This window comes from Physella acuta, unplaced genomic scaffold, assembly GCF_028476545.2.
Source record: "Physella acuta isolate Inbredline_101_S28 unplaced genomic scaffold, ASM2847654v3 ptg001007l, whole genome shotgun sequence".
NCBI lineage: Eukaryota > Metazoa > Mollusca > Gastropoda > Physidae > Physella > Physella acuta.
The window spans coordinates 312-18066 of NW_026732524.1; the positions used below are offsets into that span (position 1 = coordinate 312).

The 17755-nt window shown below is 35.8% G+C and overlaps 1 protein-coding gene across 1 annotated transcript in view; it reads right to left on the reverse strand.

The window, feature by feature from the left end:
• Positions 1-383: 383 nt before the first annotated feature.
• Positions 384-17755, reverse strand: part of LOC131954517 (annetocin receptor) — a gene marked incomplete at its 3' end in the record, with an annotated part of 41212 nt that continues 23840 nt past the window's right edge. Inside the window, exons 4-6 of the mRNA XM_059318250.1 lie at positions 10545-10683; positions 2718-2899; positions 384-685 (exon numbers count right to left, since the gene is read on the reverse strand). Coding sequence (XP_059174233.1) covers positions 384-685; positions 2718-2899; positions 10545-10683 — 623 coding nt within the window. The remainder of the gene's footprint in view (positions 686-2717; positions 2900-10544; positions 10684-17755) is intronic.

Here is a 17755-nt window from a genome sequence, read left to right on the forward strand (position 1 = left end):
TGGACCTTATATGTGAGGTCGTGTGGGGGTTAGAAAGATAGGTAACAGAGTCGGCGCTACCTATAAGGCGAACTAGGCGACCGCATAGGGCGCTGGCCGTAGGGGTTGGGGGTGGGGGCAAAATGGGTTGGAAAAGCAAATTGAAAGTTTGAGGGGGATGCAAATCGAAAGTTTTAGGGGGGAGGGTGCAGATCGAAAGTTTGTCCCCGGGGGCACGAAAAAAATTGCGGGGGGGGGGGGGGGTGCTTTTAATAAGTTTTGCCTAGGGCGCTAAATAACCTGGCGCCGGCACAGATAGTTAAGTAACCATTTAAAATTGGATATCTAGAGCTTGAGAGTAAAAGCAAAAATATTTTTTCAAAAACTTTTTCTCTTCTATTTACCTGAAACTCTTTTGGCGTTAATCCCACTATCCCTCCTCGTTTCTTGTGGCCTTTTTCTGGAACCCTGAACGTCGTTGACCTTTGCACCTTCCAAGAGACCCTGGTCGCTGACATTTACCTCGGAGCCCACAGCATCGCCGTTGTTCAGCAGCCGCTCCATATTCTCCGGCGTGTCTCGGTGTATGGCTTTGTGCTTGGAGCCGTTCTGGTATTTGGTGTGACCGCATGACGTCACGGCGGCGCCGGTGACCTTGGGTTTCCTCGTGCAGAGCGACCTGATGACGCTGGAGGTCGACGAGGGCCTGTTGGGAGGATGAGGGTCAGTGGCGTAAGCAGGATTTTGTCAGGGGTGGGTGCGGTCAAGAAATACATCGTCCTAAACTAGTTGTAGTTCATGGAATTGGGGTAGTAAAGTTCCCCCTTTCCAAACCTGACGGTCTATGGGGTTAATAAAGTAGAGTTCACCTGTTTCTGTGACCTCGGCATATGTAGAGATAGTGTGGTCAGCACTATGCCATAAAAAAAAATTGAAATTGAAAACTGCAATGTTTCACTTGTACCAATAAAGGTAACAGGTCAAGTAAGGAGAACTGTAACTTTGATATTGTGGAAGGGGGTATCTGCCGGGATGGGGGATAATTGACAGTTGGGTTATTCCTGCTCCTGTATTAAAAAAGGCTTCTAGATGGACCAATGTTTTTACTTTGTAAGGTTAACTTGTATTTATTTTCTTTTTTTTTAGGGCATTTAATTTGGTTTGATTATACAGGGTTTTATAGTCTTAATTCAAGCGAGGCTTTTGGTGAACACTATGTTACCTACTAAATATCCATCATACGCTTTAGGATTAGGGTGGTTCTAAACTTGAGATGGTGAAAGGGTTTAAAATTTGAAAAACCTAGCCTTCTATGTAAGCAGTGCTTTATATTTATAAGGGTTTAAAAAATATTACATTAAATCATTTCAAGACCCTATAAACATAGGAGAATTAACTTTTTTTTTTTATTAAATTCACCACGCAATTAATTAATCGCCTTCTTTGCGTCAATGTCGTTTTTTCTTATTCTTTAAAATAAATAAATCATTTTTTTTTAATCTTCAGATTTAGATAAGACTGTTGAGTTTAATTTTCTTAATTAAAAATCGCGCAGCTTTTTTTTTTTCATAGGCGATCAAAATATGACCGGAAATAACAAAAACACCTTCCACACAGATCACACACACAACCACACACACACACATACACGTTTACGTACAGTAAACACACATCCACACACCACACAAACACCCTCCACACATCTACACTCTACAAAAAAAAAACCTGGATTACATCGATGTTGGCCTTCCGCTTCCCATCCTTCCACACGAATCACATTCTATATACACACCAGAGTTTCTTCCAGGCATTCGCCCCCCCCCCCCCCCCCCCGAAAAAATTTTACCGCCCCCCCCCCCCCCCCCGAACGAAATGAAATTTATATAATTTATATAGAAAATATATACTTTTAACAGTGTTCGCCCCCCGAAGAAAGTCTACCGCCCCCCCCCCCCCGAAAATTTTAAGTGCCCCCACCCCGGAGAAAAAAGTCTGGAAGAAACACTGATACACATACACACACGCACACACACGTACGATCCACACACATCCACACACCACACACAAACGGACTTCGCAATAGTATTTGCCTACTTCTTCACCACACATACAGACACATAACATACAAAAGCACACATACACAACCAGAAAAATAGAAAACAAACATATCCACACACCACACAATAATGTTCATCTCCTTCACCACATATACATACACATACCATACACAAGCAACCACACATATTTACACAGTACACATATATAAAAAATATCCACATATCCACACATCACACATCCACACTCCACACACCAACAATCTACTTGACAACGATGCGCCCAACTTCTCTACACACCCCTAGAAACACGTACTCCACACTCCATACACCTACAACATACTTGCCAAAAACTTCTCTACATACACCACACACCCACTCAAACATCCCCCACAACCCACACACTCCACACACCAACAACCTACTTGCCGACAACGCTCCCCTCCAACTTCTCTACACACACCTACACACACATCCCCCACACACCCACACACCACACACTTCACAAACCAACAACCTACTTGACAATAGTTTTCCACTCCAACACCTACACACACACACCACAACCCACACCACTCCACACACCAACAACCTACTTGACAACAACGTTCCCCTCCAACACCTACACACACACACATCCCCCACACACCCACACACACCACACACCACACACCGACAACCTACTTGACAACAACGTTCCCCTCCAACTTCCCCGCCTTCCACACCACCCACGTGATCTTGCCATACAGGACCCCCAACACACAGGTTGGCACGACAAAAACGGAAGTGGCCGTCCACGTGACGTAAGCCTGTAATGTCCACTCAGGATGAAACTCGGCCCAGCAATCATAGACCACAGGACTCGTCTGGTGAGAGAGAAAGAGAAAAACACGCTGGAATTAGTAGGGGAAGACAGGCTACAGTTGGTGAAGAAGAAAAAAAAGTAATCACGCTATGTTGTCGCATAATGGTAATGCTGTTTTGTTGTTTTTAAGTCTCTTTACCTTGACCTTCACACAGAGGCGTAGCGAGGGGGAGGGCGGGGGTGACACCATTTAGGGGGGTGACACCAAGGCAAAAAATAGCAAAATACATAGAGGAAAATGATAATTCCACTTAATTAAGTGATTAATTGGAGTGTTAATTAGTGTTTTAAGAGGTGCAAATCGAAAGTTTGAGGGGGCGCGGGGGTGCAAATCGACAGTTTGAGGGGGAGGTGCAAATCTAAAGTTTGAGGAGGGTGCAAATAAAAATTGAAAGTTTGTCCCCGGGAAGGGTCGCTACGCCTCTGGGGGGTACACCATTAAGGGCCGCACCCGACCTCGCTACGCCACTGCCTTTACCTTGGTTTTATCTTATACCATAACTACAGCCTTTATTTTCATTCTGATTCTGACACTAACTTGTAACTCTGGTCTTTTTCGGTAAATCTTATATGTGGGACGGCGTGGCCAAGCGGTAGAGCGCTAGACTGCTGCCACGAAAGCTTAAAGTTCGAATCAGGGTTCATGTCAGTAAAACGTCCCTGAGTCCACCCAGCTCTGATGAGTACTTAACTTAAACCCACGTTAAGGAAAACAAAGACGACTGGGCATAGTGCTTACCAAATTATTCCTTCATATACCGAGGTCACAGAAACAAGTGAACTCTTCTTCACTTGCCCCATTGGCAGTCAGGATCTAAAAGAAAACTACTTTTTTTAATATCTGCTTGGCTACGCTGCTGGCATTTTTTTTATAAACTGTTGTTTAATTAAATATCGATAAACCATTATGTATGTGTTGGCTTTTTTACTCACATTGGCTGAAACTTAAAAACCACCTTAAAAATATATTCTTTTTTTTTCTTATTTTAATTCTCAATCGATGAATAAAAGATATACAGAAAACCTAGTTAACCTAATCTAAAAATAAAATAAAACACTTTTTGAATATCAGAGTTAAAAGAAAACAACTAATTTTTAAACAAGGGGAGAGTACCTCATGGTCTAAGTGTTAATGGTATCTGACAGGCTGGCTATGAGTGGCCAGATCACTATTTTTGTCAAGAGATAATAATGTTTTTGTGCGGGGTTTTTTTTTTTCGAGTAGCCTTAAACTTTTTAGAAATGTATTAAAATCAAACTTTAAAAAAATATTTAATTTTATTTTGTAAGAAAATGCATTTGTAAAAAGGTTTGACGCATAGAATTTGAACTTTTTTTTAGAAAGAAGCTACATTTTGTTTATAGTTACAGATTAGACAAACTTCATGGCTACAATTATTACATCAAAGTAAAAAAAAATGATTCGATATGTAATCGGGACAGCTATTAACATGTATAACAGGCCCCTTCTCTTCCAATAAATACATCTTGTATTCGTCATATTAGAAAGTGTTTAATTTTATGTGCTGCTATGCATTTATTTTATAACTTGAACCAGGACTAATATTTAGTGTTCAATGACCGATAATTCTCATAAATGTTTTTGCGTTGTTTTTTTTTCAGGACGACAAGCAAAATTGAATGTTTAGCTAATTTTTCATAAGGTTGCTTGGTTATATATTTTTTTGTTTATTTCAAACACAAAAGCGATTTTTAAAAATAAAAAAACAAACAATAATTCCACTTTAATTTAAATATGTACTATCTTTAAGATGATGATGTTATTGGGGAAAGGTGTCAATGGTATCAATAACAAATTTTAAAATTTTAATTTGAAAAAATAAAAGTATTTAAAAACACTTTTTGCACTGTTCCGTATTATTTTCTCGAACATTCCCCTTGTTTATCCCATGCGTGAAAGCCTATGGCTTCCCTCTTTCATCGCTATTGTCAATCTGTCATCTAAAAATAGATAATCTTTTTAAAAAAAAAACATATTGTGTCATTAAAACTAAGTCGGATGATATGTAAAAGTCAAGGGGGGAATCTAATAGTAAAAAAAAAAACAACTTACAATGCTAATGTTCTGAAGTAGTTTTGATGAGACTCATATGAGATACAAATGAAGGAAATGATGACTGCTGGGAAGGAATATGGGCCCTTTGATGGGGTGCTTCGTTAAAGAAAAAAAATTGGCTTAATTAAAAGTTCTAAAAATAGCATTATGTTACCCCCCCATCCGGTTTGGGTGACATTGCGTGGAGAGAAGATTTATCAAGGGAGATCACCCCGTCTGAAGGTCATAAAGGGTGGTAACCTCATAGGGAAAAAAATAGTAAACAAAATGCTTCTTAATTTTCCCGAAGAGCCATATATATATATACATATATATATATATATATATATATATATATATATATATATATATATATATATATATATATATATATATATATATATATATATATATATATATATATATATATATATATATATATATATATATATATATATAGGGAATCAAAATATTTTATAAACAGTGAAAAAAATATTTATTTATGTTTCTTTCATTTTTGTTAAATACCTAAAAAAACACTCTAGATTGAGAAATCTTTTCACCGATTGTTTTACTTGTGTGGCGTTGTTGATGAGTAATCACACATTAACTAACACCTAGATCTCGAGCACGAATCAATGAGTCCACCTCAGCCTTAATAGGTATCTGGCAAGAATCGATGCGGGTACGAGTAGGTAGGCATAATGCTACTTTGCATATTCGTTTCTCGAAGGTTACGCCTAACTTTTGCTTTAAGTGTTGTATTTTTTTTCGAAATTTAGGTACTGCAATTTTTTTTTAATTTAAAAAGTATAATAATTCTTATTTTAAAAAAAACATTGGTTAAAAACTCTTTCTTCTCACCAAATTAACGTATGATTATCGATAACTCCAACAGAACTTAGTGTACTAATAGAATATGCTACAACACAACCATCCCAAACATAAAGACAACCACCCATCCCTACCACAAAAAGAACAACCACCCAACCCTTTCACACATGAGGACAACCACCCAACCATCCTACACTTAAAGACAACCACCCAACCCTTTCACACTTAAAGACAACCGCCCAACCATCCCACACAGAAGGACAACCACAGATTCCCCCCCCCCCCCCTACATAAAACATCGTCTTCATGCCCACGAAAAAAGTTAATCCATTATTTTTTTTATTATTATTTTGGCACCGACAGGAAATGACAATACTTTCATTTCCATCCTATTCAGCCCCTACTTTTATTTTTTAATTATTTTTTTTATATTCTTCCCCCTTTTCATTAAATCTATTACTCACCCCCTCTTTATAATTCACAAGACTCATAAAAATTTACATTAATTGCCCTTCATATTGATTGATAAACTAAGGCCTCAGAGTACGTTTGTTTTATAATGAAAATTTCCGGCGCCCGAAAATTGTTAACACTAAGTCTAGTGCCAAATTTCCTTTCGAAAATGAATATCGCTTTGCAGTTGGTATCGTTATGTGATAATGTAGTATCGAACTATAGTTGATATCGAAGGTGGTTACTTTATTTGGTAATATCACGTTTTGCGTAGTTGGTATCGTTGTATATGTTATATCGCAATCAATATGGTATTGTATACATTTATCTCTCTGTAAAAATGTGATATGGCTCTTTCGGTAGGCGGTATCTTTCTGTAGTTCGGTAGTATCGTAGGCTTTATCGTAATGTAGGCAGGCGAAATCGCCATGTAGGCAGGTAGTATCGGTCTGACATCAGCATCATCATCATTGCGTTTGATTCCTTGTGGTCTAAGTTCCTTATGGAATTCAGGGTCACTGTTACTTTAGACGGCCTCTGTTGCTTGTGGGATTTAGGGACTGTTCCTTGTGGGATATAGGTCCTCTACTTATGGAATATAGGACCATTGTTCCTTGTGGGATATAGGGCCTCTACTTATGGAATATAGGACCATTGTTCCTTGTGGGATATAGGGCCTTTGTTCTTTGTGGGATATAGGGCTTCTACTTATGGAATATAGGACCATTGTTCCTTGTGGGATATAGGGCCTTTGTTCTTTGTGGGATATAGGGCCTCTACTTATGGAATATAGGACCATTGTTCTTTGTAGGATATAGAGCCTTTGTTCTTTGTGGGATATAGGGCCTCTACTTATGGAATATAGGACCATTGTTCTTTGTAGGATATAGAGCCTTTGTTCCTTGTGGGATATAGGGCTTCTACTTATGAAATATATAGGACCATTATTCCTTGTGGGATATAGGGCCTTTGTTCCTTATGGAATATAGGGTCTGTTCGTTACGGAAAATAAGTCCTCTGTTCCTTCTGGAATATAGGGCCTCTGATCCTCATGGAATATAGGGTCTATGCTCCTTATAGAAGACTAAGAATATAGGGCCTCTGTTCCTTAGGGATTATACAAACTATGTTGTTATGGACTATAGGGCCTCTGTTCCTTATCGAACATAGGTTCTCTGTACCTTATAGAATATAGGGCCTCTGTAACTCATGTCATATAGGGCCTCTGTTCCTGATCGAATATATGGCCTCTATCCCTTATGGAACATAGGGCCTCTGTACAAGCTATTTTTCCCCACGTCTCCTGCCAATCATTCCTGTTTCACCTCCTGTGTTCATCTTCCTGCGTCGCCGTGTTTACTTGGGTCGTCCTGTGGGGTCGTTTTCCCCGGGGGTCACCACGCTAAGGCTCGTCTGACTCTATTGTTGGCACCCTGAAAGTGGTACTAGACCAAAGCCAGTTGTTGTTTTTTTTCTAGGATTTAAATTATTATTAATATCTGTCCACACATCTTTCACAGTTTTGCATTTTCTATCTTACCCTGCCACTGAATTTTTAATATATTCCTTAGGCATCTGTTTATCAAGGTCTGTAGGCTTATTCTTTTGTTGTTGGCTCTGTTGTTCTCCGTGTATAATATCTGCAGAGCAGGACTGTTTCACTTTGCCGTTGAAGGGGATTTTTTTGTATATCAGTGTCCTAAGAATCTTCTTTAAAAAGGGCTGTTGTGTTAGGCTACAGGTAGTTAACAAAATACACACATAGCTTGCTAATGTCAATGCTAACTCTCTCCGTAACCTCAGTTCTAGTGCTATCCTACGTCTAACCCTAATTTCTAACATTAAAGTAGTCGAGATTACTATACTAACAACCTAAAACACCTATTTGAAGAGTTTTTCGGACCTGTGTATCTTCATTCATCAAAGACGTTAATTTTACTTTAGTAAGAGTACGACTATTCCTGGGCTGGTCTAACCTAGGCCTGTCAAGCTAACTTTATTGGAAATGATTGTCATCTTTTGTTTAGGCGTGTGGTATCCAGTGGTGGATTGGCCAACCGGTCTACCGGTGAAAATCCCAGTGGATCCCCGGGAAAAAAATAATGGATGAGCCCCAGGAACCGTGCTGTTATAATCCTATAAGCGTTTAGATTTTTAAATAATAATGTGTTGGTGTTTATCTATTTTACAGTTTCCATTATTTCTTACCAAGTATGAGAATTTCAGACTTTGATGGAGAAAAATTACCATGAAAATTTTAATCTGGGGTTGGGGTCCCCTTTTAAAATTCCCCGAGACTTTTGGACACAGCTAGTTCACCCGGCTACAGGACATTACCCCCCTGGATATTTCCCCCCCCCGGACATTCCCCCCCCCCCCCGTATTTACCCCCCGGAGCAATTACCCCCCTGTCAATTACCCCCTTGTCAATTACCCCCCCCCCCCCCGGGGAATTACCCCCCCCCCCCCCTCTCTAGTTAAAATCCTAACTCTAACTAGAACTTTATACCTATATACTACTTTAATCCAAACCTTCAGAAAAAGACCAAAACCTAAGCATCCACCTTAGCCTAAAACTTCACACAAAACCAAAACCAAAGCTAGACCCTAACCCTAACCTTAGCCCTAGCCCTAACCCTAACCCTAACCCTAACCCTAACCCTAACCCTAACCCTAACCCTAACCCTAACCCTAACCCTAACCCTAACCCTAACCTTAACCCTAACCTTAACCTTAACCCTAACCCAAACCCTAACCCTAACCCTAACCCTAACCCTAACCCTAACCCTAGCCCTAAACCTAAACTTAAACCTAAACCTAACCCTAACCCTAACCCTAACCCTAACCCTAACCCTAACCCTAACCCTAACCCTAGCCCTAAACCTAACCCTAAACCTACCCCTAACCCTAACCCTAACCCTAACCCTAACTCTAACCCTGTCCGGGGGGGGGGGGGGTAATGTCCTACTGGGCGGGGGGTAATTAACAGGGGGGTAATTGACAGGGGGGGTAATTACTCTGGGGGGTAATGTCGGGGGGGAAATATCCGGGGGGTAATTGACAGGGGGGAAATGCCCTGTTCCCAGTTCACCCATGGTGGTATCGCACTATAGGTTATCTCTGAATACATACAGCTTCGATTATAAATAAATACGATACCAGTCATTTCCTCGGGTCAGTTTCAACTTTTATCAACATATTCTTTAATAAACTACATTTAGGAACATTTATTGAGCCAAATGTTAGATCTAAAAGTGACGTTTTGAAAGCGGCATTTTATTTTGAATAACTTTGTTCAGAGAAAATTAATATCTAAGAAACAGGCTCTTAAACTGAATATATAGACATGCATTAATGTTATTCATTCAGCGATGCTCAGTTCTCCCGCGGTATATAATTTACTGACTAAATTAGCATAAGTTATGTAAAAATAAAAATTTATAACTTCGCTTAACCCAATTCCACAAGTCATTGGATGGAATAACCGATTCACAGAACCGCATTAATTAGAATGTTTACATTTATAATCCAGGCCAACTCTTTAATTTTTCGTTCATACATGTTCTTTTTTTTTTCATTAAAATCTAATAATAACAAGGACTTTCCAGTGACTGAATTTCGCAATGTCCAGAAAATAATTCTAAAAGTCTAATTACCGAGAGCTATCCAAGAGAGAAATAGTCACCGCAGTGTGCCTTCTAACGTTAATTTAAATATTTAGTACAGTTAGGAGAAACACAATACATGTCCTACATAGGTCTAGATAGGTCGAATGTCTGGTGTCTACTTAGAGGCTAGTTCGGCGACTGAAAATTGATAAGCCGACTAAAAGCTGGTTAGCCGATATGACGGCGGTTAGCCGATATGACGGTGGTTAGCCAAAAATCTGCTGTCTAGCGGCCTACCTAAATAGTTGTCAGCCCTATATTTTTATACATAAATTGTGGGTACATTTATATTCAAATAGTTCATTTCCATTTTATAACTAGGTCTGAAAATAACTTAATACGGAACGGAAATTCTTCTAAGAAAAACTCATCGAAAATTCTTACAGAAACATTTCTTGAGTACTTTCTCGTACGAAAATATCGCACGAATCAACCGCACATCACCTTTCAAGTTCTGACTATGTAATCGAAACTGGGGTTGGAGGTCAGAACCGAAATGTAAATTCCTTCATCAAGCACAAATTTCACTGCCAAAAGAAATATGTCTACCGGAATCGGAAGTTGGTACTCAACACGACACGAAAAGCGGTTCGGCCGGCGGCCAGCGGCCGGCAGCCGGAGATGGGATAACTCACCTCGGTTTGCCGGTATGAGAAGATAAACACTTGGGGCACGCTGAACAACAGCGAGGCCGTCCATGCTATGACGGCCAGTGTGTGCGCGTGTCTGGCCGTCCAGGATTGGCTGGCGAAAGGGTGGCAGATGGCGTAGTATCTGTTGATAGAGGAAATGTGGATTTTAGTAATAGACTATTACCTAGTTCTTTGAGATACAATTTTTAGAATAGGATGTAGCCTATCACGCAACATATATATGAGTATATATATATATATATATATATATATATATATATATATATATATATATATATATATATATATATATATATATATATATATATATGTATGTATTTATTTTTTTTATTTAAATTATTTACTTACTTATTTATTTATTATATATATATACTTATATATATATATATATATATATATATATATATATATATATATATATATATATATATATATATATATATATATATATGTGTGTGTGTGTGTGTGTGTGTGTGTGTATACATGTGCATAAATGTATATAAATGCATATATATATATATATATATATATATATATATATATATATATATATATATATATATATATATATATACACTTAATAGATCTACTTACATATACTCTATATATATGTACATATATATAAACTTATATATATATATATATATATATATATATATATATATGTATGTATGTATATAGATATATAGATATATATATTATAAGCATAGATTATATATATACATATATATATATACATGTATATATATAGATATATATATAGATATAGATATATATATATTATAAGCATAGATTATATTTATGTATGAAGTGTGTATGTGTGTTGTGTGTGAGCGGCGTATTTGCATGTGGTGTGGTGTGTGTGTGTGTGTGTGTTGTAAAAGGTAAAATATAATCCTCTTTAGATCTAGCGATCCATTGGGCAGATGAAGTAGAGTTCCTATGTTTCTTGACCTCGGTGTTATGAAGGGAAGGTTTGGTCAGCACTTTGCTTAGCCGTGTGTGTTGTGTGACTCAGTCCGTGTCGGCGTGTATGTGTGTGTGCGTGTATGTGTATGCGCGTGTGTGTGTATGCATGTATCTGTGCGTGTGTTCCTGCAACAAATACACTGAACTTGACACAGAGGTGAAAAAAATACCTACTAGCTAAATACAACAACAAAAATTACCCTTGGTAAAAACTCCCCAAAACTTAGATAACCGACAGCTATAGATATCCTAATCCCTTTAATTTCCAACTCTAAGCCTATAGCAGGAAATCCCACCATACCATAAATATCACAACATATTATCCCCAGTCTGTAGGCCTGTTATATTTAATCTCTTTACGCTATACAAGTTTATGTTTTTGTTTTGTTAAGAACGCAATGTTTCCATCCACATTTCTTATCCGTGTGAACTTTTAAAAAACTTTTCTCAATGTCTCCATCTTAACCCAGGTAGCAGCCATGTATATGAAAACACTTTTCAATAAGTCCTAGCATACAATAGAAACCAATACTGAATTTTACATTTCTACAACTTAATAATATATATTTCTATTTGAAAACGACTTAATACCAGTAAGAAATTTAGATTCTTATAATTATAAAATAAGAGGTGAGCTCTACTTCCTCTGCCATATCGACTGGTAGTTTGAGAAAAGAAATTTCCGTTTTAAAATGGTACGGCACAAAGGATCATTTTTATAACTCCTTCAATTTTGATTGCCTTATTTTTGCTACAAACCCAAAAGTCTCGAGTTCGAATCCGGGTTCAATTCAGTATAACATCTCAGAGTCCACCCAGCTCTGATGGGTACTTAACTCATGTTAAGGAAAGTAAAGGCAGCTGGGCAAAGTGATGACCACAGATGCCCTTCATATGTTGAGGTCAAGAAAAGAAACATGAACTCTACTTCATCTGCCCAAAGGGAAGAGTAATCTTTCCCATTTATACTAAACAATCTCTGTACTCTAAGCAATCTATATTTTAACTATATGTACACAACATTATGATTCAAGAGATTTTTTTTATCAATAATATTGGAAAACAAAATAAAGAAATTATTTTCCCCAAATCGTATACAATCGTATATATATATATATATATATATATATATATATATATATATATATATATGTATATATATATATTTATATGTGTGTGTGTGTATATATATATATATATATATATATATATATATATATATATATATATATATATATATATATATATATATATATATATATATATATATATATATATATATATATATATATATATATATATATATATATATATATATATATATATGGGATTATTACTCTTTTTTAAAATCCGAATCCAAGCAATCTATATTTTATAATATATACAAATATTCATTAGTGAAAATTATTGATTTCATGTGAACAAATCAAATTTTAAACAACAAGGGATTAAAGTTCTAAATTTAAACCTAACCCTGCAAGGCTGGCAAACATAAACCCTACAGCTACAGGGTTGGCAAACATAAACCCTAAAGCTACATGGTTGGCAAACATAAACCCTAAAGCTGCTGTGGCCGGCTCAGAAGACGTAAGGCTACAGTTGTGAAGTTAGGGGAAAATATATGTGGGACACTGGACGGAAACCCTCAAACTGCTGTCATTTTTTGCACGAAACTTGAGCCTCGTTTTCATACACAAACAACTAAAGCTGACTTCTCCTTGAGCATTATGTTAAGCAATATTTTATTCTAAAAATGTACAAAATTCTATTTATTTAGGTCTACATATAGGTTTATATAAACAAAATGTAATCTATAAATTATTTGTATTTTAATTTACAAATATAGTATGTAGGCCTACATGTATGATTACATATATACATACATATTCACAAATAAAATTATATACATATAATCTATAGCGGCAGGAGATTACACCAGTGCACAAATTATCATCCCATATAACTAATCCTGACTAAACCTCACTTTCACCCCCCCCCCCCGGCATAGTCTTCGCTTTCCCGAAGCTCAATTTTGTGTTTTGGATCGGAATGAAATCGGAATCGATTTTATGATCCCATCCGACTACTGGCAACAGGATACCCCGTCTATAAAGCGATTACTGTTCAAATGACCATGCAAGGATCGATACCCATCTGCGAAAGAAATATTCTTGGCACCCTGGTACCATCAGGAACCCTAACTCCTGGGCTCTCCCTATTTTATTATAGCATCAATAACGTTTAAAGCCCAAACATCAGATTCGTGTATGACATTGGATATTTATGAGGCCGCCATCCATCCTAAGTCTAACGCTGCAAATTGAATACATTTAGATAGATTTGTTCTTTTTAAAAAAATATTTTACAAATAGTTTGTATGAGGAGCTGTTTACGCTGATTATACCTTAACACACAAGTGTAGTGGATAATTGTAGTTTTTATTTTCACTGGGTGAAAATGTCAACGATATTTCTAATAGGTACTGGTACTAGATCGAAGATTTTGTTTTAGAGTTAAAGGGATTTATCTTCAGGTTGTGTCAGGGTCAAGGTCTTTATTTTTACGTTGTGCTAGGGTCAAACTCCTTTTAATCAAGCCGTGTTAGGGTCAAGGTCTTATCTTTAGGTTATGTTAGGTTTAAGGTCTTATCTTCAGGTTATGTGAGGGTCAAGGTCTTATCTTCAGGTTATGTGAGGGTCAAGGTCTTATCTTGAGGTTATGCTAGGGTCAAGGTCTTATCTTCAGGTTATGTTAGGGTCAAGGTCTTATCTTCAGGTTATGTGAGGGTCAAGGTCTTTATATTTACGTTGTGTTCGGGTTAAGGTCTTTATCTTCAGGTTATGTAAGGGTCAAGGTCTTTATCTTAACGTTGTGTTAGTGTCAAGGTCTTTATCTTAACGTTGCGTTAGGGTCAAGGTCTTTATCTTTAGGTTGTGTTATGATCATGGTCTTTGTTTTTAGTTGTGTTATGCTCAAGGTCTTTATCTTAACGTTGTGTTTGAGTAAAGTATTTTGTCATGATATTGTATTACGGTCTAGGAATTTTGTATTTTTGTGTAATATTAAACGATCATTTGATTAAACGCTTTTGATAGAAAAATTAGTATGGATTTGTTTTAGAGATGAATGATAAAAGAATTATTGGCTTAAATGTTAGATGTGCATTATGTTGTATAATAATGTTACATCAAACGTATATCTTCAATCAAACTATTATTAGATGATTAACGTTTTGTGTTTGGCTTTAGGCAGATTTATTCAGGTTTCATTAAATGCTACATATGGCAAAAGGAGTGTATGTTATATTGCTAGGTAATTTTTTTTTTAAATAGCGATGTTACTGTTGATGAACTCTATGATTTTTAGTTAGAATATGAATTAGCACATCAATAAAACTGACACTAAAGGACTTATGTCAACAAAACTACGAGTTCAATTTTAGGAGTAAATATACTCAGACCCATAATCATAATTTGTACAATTTAATTAATTAGGTGTAAGAGTTAAAATGAATTAGCCTGATAAATTATTCAACTCTATCAACATGGACTTTTTAAGTTAGTTTTTTATTATTATTTTTTATTTTATTTTTTAATATGAAGAAAAGCATTCGTGGCTTCTTTGACTATTAACTTTCTACTCAACATTTCATTCTAAAAAAAAATTAAAATTCCAGACAATGGATTTTTATGATATCTCAATACACTTCAAGTGTGTCGGTAATTTTTTGCTTTGTATGGTAGCTAGACCATCACCTTGTACACAATTGACCTCAAGTTTAGGGGAAATAAATAACAAGGAAGTCTCCCTTCAAGGGAGTTAACTCAAGTCACTTTAAAGAAGCTTGAGAAAAAAAAAATGTTGACATACTGAACTTTAACATCCGTTACTTTTTAAAAACAAAAACGGTTTGAATTTAAAAAAGACAGCTAAAAAGATTTTTTTCTTTTTCACTAAACCTACTTTATAATTGATTAATGGTTGTTTTTTCACATTCAGGATAATCCAGTTAGATGCATAAGTTATAAATTAAATGTTTCTTTATACACATATATATATATATACATATATATATATACATATATATATATATATATATATATATATATATATACATATACATATACATATATATATATACATATATATATATATATATATATATATATATATATATATATATATATATATATATATATATATATATATATATCTGTGTGTGTGTGTGGTGTATGTGGTGTATGTGCGTGCGTGCGTTTGGGTCTGTATGTATTGTTATTTGTGGCTGTGTGTGTGTCTGTGTATTTGTCTGTGTGTATGTATGTGCGTGCATGTGTGTCTACGTGTGCGTATACGTGTGAGTATAAAAAAATGTTGCACCCGATTTTTAAGCACAGGCTTAAATTCAAATCATGTCTCTTATTCGGGGGCACTGTGTCAGCTTTTTTTCCCCGTGGTTTTCAATTACAAGATAGCAGCATTAGCCCAGCATTAGTAGAACCTAAAGCTCCACATTGATCCGTTATCTGCAAGGTGGTGTTTTTGTTTTTCTCTTCACGCCAAATTTTTCAAAAACCCTAATTGACCCCAAATAAGGACAGGCTTTATTTTAAAGCAATGACGTCATTGCTTTGTGGGTACTTCCTTTGCTTGTACTTTACCCTACGCACATAAAAGTGACGGTGGTTTTTTTTATATTATTTTGGGGGGGGGGGGGGTAATTTATTTTTCATGTAATAGAAGTTCAAGACTCCACTATTAAAATAACGATTTTGTTTAGTTGTGTATTGTTTTGTTTTTATTTTTTATTTTTTTATTTTATTTTGTTGTTAGTGGCTCTAGATTTTGTTAATATATTAATTTTGATTTGTTTTTTAAAATAGTTTAAATTTATTTTTTAGAATATATTTTTCTCATGTTCTGGTAAGAAATGAAGAGTACAACCACCCCGTTATTAAAGCCCTTATCAAATCAGAAAGGGAGCTAACTCAATATAACATATTATATTTTTAAAATAACACATTATACTTTTAAAATAAAAGATAAATGGTAATCCACTCTCTGGAATCTAAATCGCATTCAGACAATTACATCCCAGCTTTAGGGTTTTTTCCTTGTACTAAGGTTGTTTTTTTTTTTGTGTGTGTTCCTGTTTAGCTGATGCACTATAAATAGTGCATTAAAATTTAACCTTAAAAACAAAAAATTTAATTTTAAAATTTTGGTATGTACATTTTACCTTGGAAATATAGATCTAATATCTCTAAATGTTTTTTTTTTATTTTTATTTTTATTAATTCAATTGTTTTAAACATTTAAATCAGTAATAATAATATATTTGATAGATTTTACATAGCATCAAAGACATGAACAATGAACATCAATTGCATATATAATAATCAAAGGGAAAAAATAAAATGGCTTAAGAACTAGATTAAAATAAGGTGTGCAAACTAGGTTTCTCTTCACTGCTTAGTTTAGTGTGCTGCGGAGTCAAAAGTTCACACTGTAGCCACCCATGGACAGAAATAGAAACGACTGTAGGAGAAGGGTCTCTGTAATCACGTACTGATCTATCATTCCAAAACTTTCCATGACATAAAATTGACCCTTGGCAATGAGGGCACGCTACCTTGAAATGTCCGCCAGTCCGGTTGAGTGGGGGGGGGGGGGAGTGTGTGTGTGTGTTGGGGGGGGGTTGAGGTGGGTATCTCTTTCTACCATTCAGGTTGTGCATTTTAAAACCCGGGAAACAGAAGACTGTTCTAATGTTAATTTACTTGATCGAGTGATGTTTGGCTTGAGACTGTCTAAATTAAAATTAATACTTTATTTATTTCTTTCCTGTATATTTCTTTTTTTTTTCTCAGTTAAGTGAGAGTTCCCAGTCTATGTCTTAGCTTTGCTTGAAATATTTCTTTTAACTCGATGTCCGTGTATTTTGTGAAAAAATATCTGACTTTATTCCTAATTTGCCATATAGTCGATCTATAAATAGCCATTGCTACTAGTCTGTTTTCGTCTTCTGTTCTTTGTCTAGTCGTGTTAATTAAATTAAGTGTGATTGCTTTATTTGTTGTGGCTGTTTGATTGGTGGTGTTTAATATTTTCGCAAGTGTTTGCTTTGTTTTCTGTACTAATATACAATCTAAATAAATGTGTTTCTCAGTTTCTTGTATATTTTGTTTACACGTTTGACATGTTATTTTAACATTTTGATTTGA